Source organism: Pristis pectinata, chromosome 10 (assembly GCF_009764475.1).
Source record: "Pristis pectinata isolate sPriPec2 chromosome 10, sPriPec2.1.pri, whole genome shotgun sequence".
In the NCBI taxonomy this organism is placed as follows: Eukaryota; Metazoa; Chordata; class Chondrichthyes; order Rhinopristiformes; family Pristidae; genus Pristis; species Pristis pectinata.
Window position 1 is genome coordinate 29,768,714 of NC_067414.1, and position 14,354 is coordinate 29,783,067.

Sequence of the window (14,354 nt, forward strand, 5' to 3'; positions counted from 1 at the left end):
AGGTTTTAATAGCATTTTATTATTTGCTAATATGCTAATAAATTTATGCAATCATACACAAAAGATGCTGGAAGGGTTGAATAAATACATTTTCAAGTAATGTGTCTTGGTTAAATGACAGCTGTTTGGTGTAATGAGTTACCTAGAAAAAAACTGCCAGTAAAACAAATCTGAATCTTTTTACTTACCAAGCATTTTTAATGGTGCCAATATAAAAATTGTAAATGACAGATGAATAATTAATGGGATACATTTATAAAGATGGCTGAGTAATTACAGGAAATAAATACAGGTGATATCAAGCACAGCAAACCTATGTCATTGTAAGTTCCCTTTAGTCCGCACATTCATTAGTGCAAAAAAGGTTTACATTAGTTAAATAAATAGCTCTGTGTAGTTCAGCAAAGCCACAGAAATTATTTAAACCACATCTAAGTAAGATATCAAAGAAACAGTATGCTTCCCCTTCGCAAGTCAATCACTACAGAATACTTTCCCTTGGTTTTTCTTGGCCCTGGTGCATCTGAGTGAATCCAACAATTATGCTTGGAAACAACTTTTTTTGCCTTTGGCAATTTGGCAAACAAAATGTCAAACTCTTCACGGAGAATAGGTTGAGCAGCAACTCCAGGGACGATCACTTCATGGTCTTAAGTTAAAAAAAATCATTGAAGCCCTTAGCAAATTCTGATCCTGGCATTTCGGATAATAGATTGATTTCTTATAAAACTAGATAATTTAAAAAAAAACAAAATCAGAATTAAATTGAAAAAGACCGCTGGCCCACAATGCTCAAATACACCCATGCCTGGGGTAATCTTCATTCAGTTCACTTCCAGTATCATTGAGGTAGATCTCAGAAGTGCCTTTTTACAATGTAGTATGAGCAGGCTACACTAGGTTTGCCTGCAATAGTCTCCAGTTGCACTGTGTGTACAATGAAATATCAATATATCTATGGATGCAACCAGTTAACAGTTTTTTCCAGTAACAGCACTGATTGGTGGGATATTTATTGTCCCATTCATTACAATGTAACAGGAAATTAGAAAGACCCCCGAGGATCAAAGATAAACAAATGTTTAAGAAAAAGGAAAATGTAATTAAAACACATAAATCACAGTTCTACGTCCCATGTCACACCTGCTTCAGTAAATTCTTCTCATTAAGAAACAAAATAATGGTAATAAGACCAGGAAATGGCAAGAGGATTGAATTACAATGACATGAGAGATTATATAATTTATAATGCAACTGTCAGATTTGGTGCTTTTCCATTACCAAATCCTGCAGGCAAAAGTGCTCATATTTTCTAAATGAGCAAAAGAAGAACCTAAAGACGAAAGAGAGAAATTCAGAGGGAGAGGGAGAGGGGGTGCGTGTGTGTGTGGATATAAAAATATTTTTTGTGATTATCTATGGTCTAAATTTGTCTATGTAAGAACCTGGAAATTTATGGGAAAAGTTCACAATTTTATTCCACAAAATAGTTCATTCACTTGGAATAATAATAGCAAAAAAAGTGAATTATTAAGTGGTAACTAATCAGAGGGTTGCAGAATATCAAATAAGTGAGCTAAGAAAAGAACGTAATTGTCAGTTGGGTATCAATGCAGCTTAAGTTATTAAAAACTTCTGCCTTTGTACGATCCGTCTAGGTCCTTGTTTTAACAGATCAAATGGCCTTTTGTGCCGTTTATCATAAACCAGGTTTTTGTCTGCCGACAGACTACTTTCTAACAATAAAATTATAAATTGGCGATGGAACACATTGGGACCTATGGTTTTGAAAGCTGTAACATCAATGCTCTTTTAGTATTGGTAACACTAAATCTATTTGATCAATGGACAGCAAAAATGGTCTATTTATGTGCAGAAGTTCAAAAATTGTCCAAAATCCAGGGGGTACAGTCTCAAGATAAGTGGTTGGCCACTTAAGACTCAGGTGAAGAGAATACATTTTACTCAAAAAAATAATTTAAAAGATGGTACAGAAGGGGGCCATTTGGCTCACTGCCAAGTTATAAATCTTTGAATTCTTTACTTCAGAAGGCCATGGTAGCTTAGTCATTGAGTATATTCAAGACTGAGATCAATAGATATTTGATGCTAGGGGAATCAGAGCATATGAGGATTGTGCTGGAAAGCAGACTTAAGGCATAGATCAGCCATGATCAAATAACAGAGCAGATTCCAGCTGGATGGGCTACTCCTACTTCTATTATATTCTTTAACTTGAATTCAGAACATTTATCTGCTGTACTTACTTATGGAAAAGAAATGCACATTTGCAAATTATTGCTCAATATTGCATATTCTTCTAGAGCTGTTGGCATTCTTTCAGGATATTACACTATAAAATAAGTAGGTCAGTGAGTTGCATCCACTGTTAGAGTGATCACCAGTGCACGGATATCCTTACTGATGGTTATTTTTTGGATTCATTTCAGAAATGTGATAAATTGTTATTATTTACCTGCATGCAATAGATGCTTCCTATGTTATGCTAAATAATGGTATGGTGAAAAATGAAATGTGTACATTTGTTTGACAATAACAGTGGCAATATTTATGGAGTTATTCTCAAGGGGTACTATAAAAATAGGAATGTAGCAATACTTGGAGTCATTTTGATTTCTGCCTGTAAAATCTTAAATAAACAAAAGGCATTTCAAGACTAAAATTCCAATTATGTTTATACTTTAGCCTTTATTAAAAAAATCTTAGTACTTTGGTATTTGTTAATAATGTTGTGCTGGGAAACTGCGGGGCACAGTGGAAAACATTTTGCACTAACCAGAATAGATGAGGTGATAATCTCCTCTCTGATGCCTGTGAAGAACTTTAAGTGAAATGTTCAGAGAAACTCATACTCTGAGACAGTCAGTCAGTCATGTAATATTTGCAAACTGGAACAGCAAGGTGTTTGAGGTCTGGTTGACCCATACTCAAAGCATTGCTTCATAAGAACTGGAATAGGCCAATGAGGCACTTGAGCCTTTGAGTCATCAGTGAGATTGTGGCTGGTCTTCATCTCAACTCTACTTTTCCTTATTCCAAATATATTTGGCTAACAGGAATCTACTGATTTAAAATTACTTGGCTTGCATCAACTACTTTTTTGTCAGTAATAAACGCACACTTCCACCACACTTTGCAAAGAAGTATTTCCTAACTTTTCTCCTGAATGACCTGGTTAAGATTTAAATTTATCCTATGGTTTCAAACAATGGAGAAACAATTCTCCCAATCTATCCTATCAATCCCTCTCAGATGCTTTAAAACTAATTACAAGCCAAGCTCATGAAATCACAGCTCATAATTTACCTCCTACAGCCTTGACAACATTCTGGTGACTGTGCTCACTTTTTTCACGCCAATATGTCCTTTCTGTGCTGCACCGAGAAATGTACATGGTATTTTAGATGAGATCCAACCAGGACTTTGCACAGTTTTGGATGGCTCTCTCCTGCCTTATTAGAGCCCAAAGTTAAAGGCTAACATTAATGTTGTCATTTTTTATTGCTGGATCCCTACATCGCTTTGTGCCTCCACTGTTTGTAGGTTGTCATTATTTAAATAGTCCTTTTTGTTCATGAATAAATGATGTCCAACTTATTTTCACCATGGTTTTACACATTCACATAATAACCACAGTTCAAAATTACTTCATAGATTGCATAGCGCTTTTGGGACATCTTGAAGTTACGAAAAGTGTTATATGAATGCATATCTTTATGTCTCCATGTAATTTCTGCATCATACGCTGTACTACTAACTTTTGTATCATTAATTTACTGGATTTCTCATGTGGTAACTATTACTAGTCCCATCCTTTCAATTCAAGCACCCACACATCTATCTCTCAATGGCTAACCAATATTCTAACCAGATCAATAATCATTTCATGATCTCTAATTTTAGTTAGTCTCTTTTGTGGAACCTTATGAAATGCCTTCTAGAAGTTCAATTAAATCACATTCATGGACATACCCCTGTCTAATCTGTTCAATTACTTCCTCAGAAAATTCAAGTGTGGCAGGATTTTCTCTTTACAAATATATGTTGTTTCTTTCTATTCAGCTCAAGTTTCTCTAAGTGCTTAGCCACTCCATCCTTAGAAATTGATTCCAATAACTTCCCCACAGAGATGTTAGACTAAATGGTGTTTAACTTCCTGGCCTCTCTCTTTCTTATCTTTGTTCAATTAATGCAGTTGCATTTGGAATTATCTAATCTAAAGGGAAAATTCCTGAATTGATGGAAATTTGAAAGTTTATGGTGAAGGCAGCTGCAATTGTCTCGGATACTTCCTTTAAATCCATGTCTTGGGAATTTGTGAGTCTTTAGGGCCATTGTTTTTTCTAATGTTGTTTTCTTGCGTATTTAATGTTCAGTGAGTTTCAATCATTGATTCATTCTTTGTTTTTCTGGAACATCAAGTACTTAATCCTTTTCCTCTCTTGTGATGACTGACACAAAATTATTACTCAACAAATTTACAAATTTTCTTATTCATAGTTTAAATATTAGCTGCATTTGTTTTTAAAAGCCTTTCTTTAGCAATTGTAAAAACTTGAGTTCCCTATGATACCTCATATACTATCCTTTCTGTATTCCCTTTTTTTGCAGAGCTTATTACATTTTTTCCTTCTTTTGTTCCTTTTGTCTCTCCCACTTTCTGGATTGAAACTATCCTTTACATGCTCTCATTGGTCCTCTGTTTCTAAGTTATCTGCATTTCTCCTTTTAAAACCTCACACTGAATTTGACCATATTATGATCCCTGTTAAAGATAAATGTTCTCTACAAATCATATTATTAGTTAATTCTGGCTAATTAAGTTAATAATTCCAGCTTATCCTGTGCTCTTGTTGGTTTAGAACACATTGTTCCAACATTGATCTTGAAAGCTTTGACTAAGTGCACCATCAGAAAGACTTTAGCTACACTGCTTTACAAATCTATATGAAAGGTAAGATATTTATTTATTAGTAACAAGTGAAACACACAGTGAAATGCGTCTTTTTGCATTGCTGAGAATGTGCTGGGGGCAGCCTGTAAGTGTCACCACTCTTCTGGTGCCAACATAGCATGTCCACAGCTCCTAACCTGTACACCTTTGGAATGTGGGAGGAAACTGGAGCACCCAGAGGAAACCCACGCAGTCACGGGGAGAACATACAAACTCCTTACAGACAGTGGCAGGAATTGAACCCCAATTGCTGGCGCTGTAATAGTGTTACGCTAACCACTACACTACTGTGAACTGTTTGGAAGCCTGGGATAAACTTAAATCTAAACCAGGTCATTCAGGAGAAAAGTTAGGAAAGCTAGACAATCCTATTAAAATAACTCAGCGTTTGCTGCAATGTCTCTAATATTTGAATTAATACATTCTGCTACTTCATTCCTGCTGTCAGAATACTTGTAAACATTTCACAATACACCTTTAAAACTTATTTGACAATATTAACTGTATGTCCTTTATTGAGAAACATGGAGAATAGTATGATTCTCACAGAAGATACTCTCTGCCTAAGGCATCCTTCATTGTTCAAAGAACTATCAATAACTTTTAAATATGAGTGTAAAAAGATCTTTCAAAAAGGAAAATCCAGGGAGCCACCCTATTCTCCTATTAACATGGTTTCCTAAATAGAGATTCAGTGGGATAAAATTCCCAATGAATAAATAAAGGCAAATAGTTTAAAAATATTTCATAATTTTCAATAAATGTACTTTCCATTGAGAAATAAAAGCTGCATGGGTATATGTGGCTAACTAAAGAGTTTAAGGGTAGGATTAGATTAAAAGAAAAACAATAAACCTGAGAACAGACAAGTATTAGGAACAAATGATAAAAATGGATAAAGAGGAAGATAAAAGAATACAGAAGTAAATTTGCAAGAAATAGAGAAAGATTGTTATAGTTTCTGAAAAAATATACATTCGAAGAGAAGAAGAAAATTTGGATTCCTTAGAGGCAGGGGAAGGAGAAATTATAATAAAGTATAAGGAAATGGCTGAGAAATTATGGAAATATATATCTTCACAGCAGAAGACACAAGAATGGAGCAGAAATAGTTTGGAGAAATTAATCGGAATTATAGGCTGAGAGAAAACCTTTGGACTGTAGAGGTGTATAAAACCCAGAGAGCATAGATTTACGGAAAGGAGAAAGAGTTTCAGAGGAGATCTGAGGAAGAATTTTTTCACCCAAAGGATAATTGAAATCTGCACTGCCTGAGTGGGTGGTGGAGGCAGAGAATCTCAGAACACTTGAGGTATCTAGATGAGCACTTGAATAGTCCACTAGTAAAGATGTGCACTCAATGATCAACATGGACATGATGGGACAAAGGACCAGTTTCTGTGGTGTATGACTCCCTAACTCTATTGTCAATTGGTATGATTGTGTTGATCATGTTGTGGTGAACCTGGTACAGTTCTTGCTCATGAGTCACTGTGCACCGACCTATGTGTGTGAATATTAAATATAGGTAGAACTGGACTTCAATAGTCCACTGACATTCATTATCCATGTTTGCAGACATAGAAAAGCCACTTGCAAAAAGCACATGGCTTCAGCAAATACCATGCTGCATGTCCAGGAAAGAGGAATAGGAGGAGAATTTTAAAGAAGAAAAGAAAAACATGATACATGTTGAACAATAAGTGATATCTATTAAATAAAATTCCAGGAAGATATTTTGTGAATAATTCTTCCAATTGGTGTGCCATTTGACTAAATTTGACCATTTGACTTCCAACTGCCATTTGACTAAATTCTTCAGGGAATTTTTGAAGTACGTTTGTGTACCTATGCTGATCACTTGTCTGGACATTCCAATAATGCCGCAAAGAAACAAAAAATCTGAATATTTCTGATTGCTGACTGCAAAGAACCACTTCAATTCTTTGAAAGTGTTAACAAGTTTGAGAAAGATTACAGAACCACGATTGGTCTATCAGATTCAGGTTGGCTATACTGGTGCTGAGTGCCCTCAGAGAGACCCTGACGATGGCTAGTTGTGGAGTGTGGAAAAAATGCCGAAGTGGTATAAAGTACCTCACTGAAGAGCTGTTCGTAAACATAGTCTCCTCCTATTGCAAATATACTGTATATATCTATTTAAAGCCTGATTTTTTCTGTTGCTCCAGCAGAATTCAAACTTTAATGACAAGGGAACACATATTAAGCCACCAAGCCACTTATTATAAATAATCCTTGTTGTTAAAATCTGATTTTATAACCCTTTTGAATATTAACATCATATTGACATGTTTACACTCCATGGACACTTCCCCAATCTCTACAGCTCTTTCATAATAATTGCCATTTCTCCTCCCTTGTTTACTTTCACATTTTAGCACGAATAATATCTACCTTTGGAGATTTTTTGTTTTTGCTTGTCTTGGCGTTCTAGCTAATTTATTAGGGTCATTGATTTTGTCAGTGATATTTCTTATTGGGAGGACATTCAAAATACTTACTATCTTTCATGCTGCTTCTTGGCAACATCAACCAAGGATGTCAACAGGGTCCACTGCACAGTAATCACTCAATTCTTTATTGACTTCCTTCCCTCCAACACTACTTCTACCTTTTCACACTGCATGTCTTAATATCTCATGTGAGTGATGTTCAGTTTTTGCCAGATGGTACAGGGCAGACAGAAGCAAGTTTCTTTAATACTTGCCAAAAATTCCCACTGTTAATTCCTTTCCCTTCAGTGCACATTGTCTCATGATAACTGGGATTATATACAATTTTTGCTTCATCTATAACACCATAGAGTTTTTGTTACAAAATCATCAACATCTGTAATATTGTCAGCTTTCATTCTTGTCTCAAGCCATCTGCATCTGAAATCCTCAGCCATGTCCTGTTACCTTCACATTCAATAACTCCAGTGCCCTCTTGAGGGACCTTGCATTCCTCTCTCTGTGGTAACTTCAGTTCACGTGAGACCTCACTGCCCATACCACATCTTGCAGCAGTCCCACATATCTATAACTTCTGCTTTTGCTGAGTTCACATGGTTCCTGATTCCCATTGCCTCCAATTTAAAATTCTTATTGCAATTGCATACATCATAACCTCAAATCTCCTGAAGCACACAACCTTTACTTGTCCCACAGCCTTCTGTAGGCTATCTAATTCTCTGATTTCAACGTCTATACATTCCCTTCCCTTCTCCCACCATTGCCTTAACTTCTGTAGTTTAGATCCCATGCTCTGGAATTCCCTCTCTGGCTCTCTATTTGCTTTTCTTCCTTAAAATCCATGTCATAATTCCTCTTTACCTTCCTTGGCTTGTTGTCCATTTTTGTCTGATTCTGTCTTGCTGAACCACCTCAGGCCGCTTTCCGACATTAAATATGCGAGTATTATGTAGGCTATTGTGATAATCCTTTCTCTATGTAGCCAAGTTTGTGTAATGTTTTGTTCTTTGGGATCTTGCATGTAAGTTTTGGCTGCCATTCGGGACACAAACCACCACTTCCTTTCATCATCTATTTACTAAACCCTCCTGAAGTCCTGTCATTAAGTCTCCATTTTATCTTTCTAATGCCACCATCTGCAAGTTCCCCTTCAAGCCACATGCGACTGCAACTTTTAAACACTCTACATTACCTTCATTGTCACTAAGTCTAAATCCTGGAACTCTCTACCCTGCAGAATTGTGGGGGTATTTTCAATCACCAGTACTTTTTTTTGCAAGTAGAATTAAGGAATGCCAATAAATGGTGGCCTCACCAGCGATGCACATGTCATGTAAACATATAATGTAAAAAGAACATCCTAGATCAACCTTTCATCTTCCCAAACCAATCACTATCCCAGGATCATCCTGCAAATCAAAAATACCTCCTGCTATTTCTTTCTCATGTACAAGGGCTTCTCCTTTCACTTTGATCGTCACTTCCAATAATATGTGCAATCATTTCATGGACTTTGTTGTTACTAAGATTCAGACTATCTGGTCTCCTGCCATGTTACTTCCCTTTAAATTTATAATGTTATTCCCAATGCTAGTCCCAAACTCACATCTTTCTCTCATTTATCCCCTTAAGCCCTCTTTGAATTCAACTTGAGCCCTGATGCCTCAATCTTATTCCCACTAAACTACCACCTGCCCAACTTACCTTCCTGGCCATTATGATAGCTGATATTGTTTATGTTTTTTTCAGCAGCTCTTGCTTTCAGATCTGCCATCAATAGGGCAAATTTTGACCCTTCTGTGCTTGCAAATTACTTCCTCATCTTTTCCTGTCCAAAGTCCTTGAATGTTGTATCCCTCAAAATCTGTGCACTTCCTACCCAAAACTTTTTGTTACACCCCACCACAGTGCTGAAACAACTTGATCAAAATCACTAATGACAATGGGGCAAAAGTAATCTCTCCCCCTTTCATTCAATTCTAATGAATGCTCATCAGCCTGAAAGATTAGTTTTGCTTTTCTCTCCACAGAATCTACCTGACCTGCTGAGTATTTCTAGTTGTTTCTATTTCAGCTCCTTAACTGCATTTTTCCTGTTGTAATCTATTCATTCCCTTCTCCTTCTCGATCTGTCTGTGCCTGTGCTATGGTTGGGCACACCATTCTTCACCAGTTGCTCCACCATAATTCAGCTGTATAGGACCATACTCAGCTGGTTCTATCCTTATTCATTCAGTCATAGCCCTAGAACCACCAGTTTGGCTTCTCTGTCCTCACCTAATACTGTTTTCTCTGATGTTTCCCAAAGACCTGTCCTTAGTTTTCATTAACACTTTGTGAAGCAAGCTAGTTTTCTTTGACATCTACAGATCATCCCCAGCATTTGGTTTAATTTTATTGCAAGTAAGGGATGATTATTCAGAGGACCAAGTTGTGAACCCATTGCAACTTGTTGTGATTTTTTTCTACCTTCTCCTGTTAAACCATACATGACATTGTAGGCACTTAGTAATTATGTTTGCCTATTCCAACTTTCCTAAATTAATTACAGGACTGTAGTAAGGCACGAGTGAACAATCTTGATAGCTGAAGCAGTGAGACTAAAATTCTTGCAGCTAAAGAAAAATCATCAAGTGATATCCTGCAAAAAAAATCTGGGCCAGCTTAACTCACTTGTGGCAAGATCAGTTCAGAAAACATACCTCAAAAATAACCTAACACAAAGCAGTCTTATTCACCCATTTTGAATTAAAGAAATGTTTCTTCTGCTCTCTTGTTCCAGGAGACTAAATGTCCACCAGAAATTATGAGAGTAATATGGGTCCAAACAGCTTATTACAAAATAATCTCAAAATGTAATAGCTCTGTCCTTCAGCCTGGAGTTCACATACAAGGAAAAAAAAACTGAAACACCAAATCTAAAGGAAAACTCTTCTGATTGATCCTTGACTAGATCCTATTCATTCATTTCTCATGCATGTCCATGCCCACACCACAAGTGAATGTGTAATAACAAATACAACAAAGATGTTCTGTTTTGTGAGGGAGCCTGCAATGCATCTCCTTTTCTAAATTTGGGAGGAGGACTGCTTTAATAACTTCTAATTTACATCAGTGATGCTTAATTTACACCAACATTTTTAGTAGTGTTATTTTTCAATTTTCTTCAAACCAAACTCAAATTTCAACAGACTTCTTAATTGTGAAAAACGTCGAAGCAAAATGCAGGAAAGCCTGTGAAGCACAGTCCACTGAGGAGAACATCGCTGTTATTATCTACCTTGAGTTTTCAGATATCTGGTAGGGGAATATTTTCAAATATGCCACATGACATACTTTACCACTGGAATATTTCAAGCAGTGGTACCTGTGTTGTTAACTGCCAGGAGATACAGATATTTTGACAACATATATCAAAAGATAAGTGGTTTTAATCAAAAAATAAAATAGTAAGAGACTACAGATATATTTTATAATTATTATCACTTGTATGATTGCACTTATTTATTAGCATGTACCAGTTTTGATACTAAGTGTTTAAAATGTTTAAAACAAAAGGCTGACAGTTTTGCATTTTTGACGAAGCTCCATATCTCCTTAGAGAAAGTGTAGGATAGTTCTCTCCCTTTGTTATCATTGAAAAAGACAAGTAGTAAAAGTAAAATCAAAAGCAACTGTAAAGAATATAAACAAAAGTGGGAAATGTGGAAAAGACATTTGCCACAACTCACCTGCTGTTCCATTTGATATAATTGAAGTGTTACTGAGGCTGGCCTTGTCCAGTTTTGAGCCAGCAGAAGTATCACTACTGCTCACTCGACTGTGCGGACTTGCTAGGTCCTGCATTTCCATAGACCTGCCAGGACATGAACATTTCTTACATCATAGTTGTGAGTAAAATATTCAACATAACAACATCATTGAGCATAGCTCTTAGTACTTCAAGAAAAACATGTTGATCATTATTGTGTAGCAATTAAAGACTGAAATCATAATTGTTGGGGATAATTGTGTGTTCTTAGGTAACTGGATTTATTTGGTTCAAGGAAAATAATCTTTTATTTTTCATGTTAACATTTCCTGATATGCCTAAATGTGGAGGACCTTGCTAAGAAACCACTATGTTGGCCAAGATACATTTTATGCTCCTTTTATTGTATCACATTTCATTTATGCAATAACTGTAACAGAATTCTCTATTGCAGTGGTTTCAAACAAAAGCATTGATTTCCACTCAAAATTACGTCACACTTATGCCTTTGAAATGTCCTTGAAAAGGACAGGCTGACTATTAGCAGTCAAAGTAAGATTTTCTATACCACGAGAAGCATCTCAACCTAAGATTCTTTCCAAATCAATTCAAGTGTTTGAGATCAAAAAAATGAGGGAACCTTTTTTGTTTTGTTTTCTTTACAAACTTTGAAATGACCACAATCCAGTATGCATGGATTTTACTTTCAAATCCCACTAAACAATTGAGATTCCACTGAAAATATTAAACTATGATAGAATTTACAGCTTTGGTAGATCTGTGCTTTAGGAGACAAGTGTAAAGTTCTGTACATGTGCAGAACCATTGAACTCTGTGAACAGGCCAGTCTAGTTTCTATATATGCAGGGTTAAATGATCAGGAGCTAGATATACATCTGCTATTTTTGCATAATTGCCTTGTCTTTGAATGTGACACAAATGAAGACTCAGTCTGGAGGGGCTGGGAGCTGATACAGGAACATACAGTAAAGAGATTACATCAGGTTTTAATTTTTTATTATCTGCCAAAGGACACAACTCAAATTACTTCTGCAAGGTCATCTACTATGCAAATTACAAATTAAAGATTGCACTTTATTCCCTAACCAGTAAGAAAATAGTAACAAATCTGGGACAATTTTATGAGTCAATGCAATAAGCAGAGAAGCTTAATCTCCAGCAGGACACACTGGAAAATTACAGATCCATGCAGCATATGATTCACAGAATACTAGATCAGCAAGTGATGGTACTTCTTACATTCTCACCGCATTTCTGCATCAAACATTGAATACCACGTTTATCCCTACATCTTCATCCTTTCAGATAACGAAAAAAATGCAACCAGCTTATGCAGTGGAGGGACAGCAAAAGATACTGATGATAAAAATACACTATCACTAAATTTCACACTCTCAGTCACCACCTCAAATACAGACACTCTGGAGGAAGGCACTTGGATGTGAACAGTCCTGTCCGATCACATAGAAAAAGTTTGATTTTGTTTGAGTTTACATTTGAATGAACATGACTGACAGATGGAGAATGTGAATTCCGTATTGTGGTTTTTGTGAGCCAGATGGAGGAAGACGAAGATAAAAGTTTAAGGGGAAGAATGTTGTTTACATATTTGTTTGATGACACAAAACACTCATCTTTTAGTAAGCGTCTCCACCCAGAGTTGTGGGCTAAAAGCTCTCCTGCTCCATTCTGATTTGGGGATAGGCTGCTCTCCTCTTTGCTTCATCAACATCTGATTCAGCTTCAGGAAATACGAGTTATTTCACCATGGAAATGTGGTGCAGAATACAGGAAAGTAACATGAATGTGGATATACTGCACAATGGGTTAAACTCTCCTGGCAGTGGGAAACTGCCAGTGTCCCCTGTTAATCTACCTGGTAAGTACATCTCAGGATGCGGCAAACCTTTTTTTAAGGGAAGTTAAGTAGTTGTGAGGTGTAGTCACTTTTGTGATGTAGAAAACGTGGAAGCCAATTTGCATAGAGCAAGATCCCGCAAACAGCATTGATGTTGGCTGAAGGATAAATCTTAGTCAGTACCTGCTCCTCTTTGCAATGTAGTCATCCAGCTAAGGGGGCAAGTGAGTCTTGATTTAATGTCTCATCCAACAGGCTCCTGCTCCCACAGGCCAGTACATATCCTCAATATTGGATGTGGTCTCAGCCTAGTGAACTTGAAGCTACCACCTTCTGATTCAGAGGTGGCAGTTCTGCCATCTGAGATGCGGCTGAGGAGTCTGTTGACTCAAATGCACATGGTCTGTTTACTAACATATATGTTATCTATCTGTGGATGTCTTACTGGAATCATAGGTCATCACTGTAGGACAAGGGTATTATCACCAGATAAATAATTCTGAAAGACATATGCTGGATTGACATAATGAAAATGGTAGCCTGGAAATTGGTTCCTCTACCCCTAATTCTATGTGCATTAAAGTGGTTTTATTTGGGGGTAGTAATCACATCCAGGTGAAACTGCATCCATTGGGAAAATATCCCAGGTGTGATTCTCTTTAGCACAGCTAGCATTTGTCCACCATCAATTGCTCACCCAACGATGACAGAGGTTTTACATTTCCTCTACTACTCACAGAAAAACGGGGATATTGCAAATGAGAAGGAACACACATCAGAGCATCTTCCACCCTCAAATTTCAAGGGTCTGCATTATAGATCAAATTGTGCTCCCTTCACTGATTGAAACCTTCTTGTTTGAACCATTTCCGTTGCATGCTAAGAGCATTTAACCCTTGATCAACTGCAACCCACAATGGTTCGGTGCTATTTGTGGAAAGGGAGCTAATCAGGCCAGATCATCTTGTGGGGGTTACCCCAACACACTGGGGATCACTGTGTCCCTCTCCCTTGTGATTTCCTTCACCTCCATGGCAGCCTTTTCTGCAGGTATTCTGTGGCTGCCGTGAGGAGAACCTTTAAGCTCTGATTTGTTTTCAAGTGATGTAGTTGTGGTGTAGTTGTTGTGAGGTCTTTGCCACGTGAACTGCACAGGTCCTCTTTGGACAGGAAGTTGGAGGGAGGGAAAGAGCAGCAGAATGCCATACTGTACCATTTTACACCCTACGCTGCTGAAAAATGAGCTTTTTTTTGGTAGAAAGGAACAAGTTAAAG

General features: G+C 37.0%; 1 protein-coding gene across 6 annotated transcripts in view; it reads right to left on the reverse strand.

Moving 5' to 3' along the window:
* The window catches only part of eya4 (EYA transcriptional coactivator and phosphatase 4), a 343,216-nt gene that overhangs the window by 128,236 nt on the left and 200,626 nt on the right, over nucleotides 1-14,354 (reverse strand). For 5 of the 6 annotated variants that reach the window (XM_052024460.1, XM_052024456.1, XM_052024459.1 and 2 more), the window contains exon 4: nucleotides 11,181-11,305. The exons of the other annotated variant lie outside the window; for it this stretch is intronic. In XM_052024460.1, coding sequence (XP_051880420.1) covers nucleotides 11,181-11,305 — 125 coding nt within the window. The remainder of the gene's footprint in view (nucleotides 1-11,180; nucleotides 11,306-14,354) is intronic. 6 annotated transcript variants of the gene reach the window in all.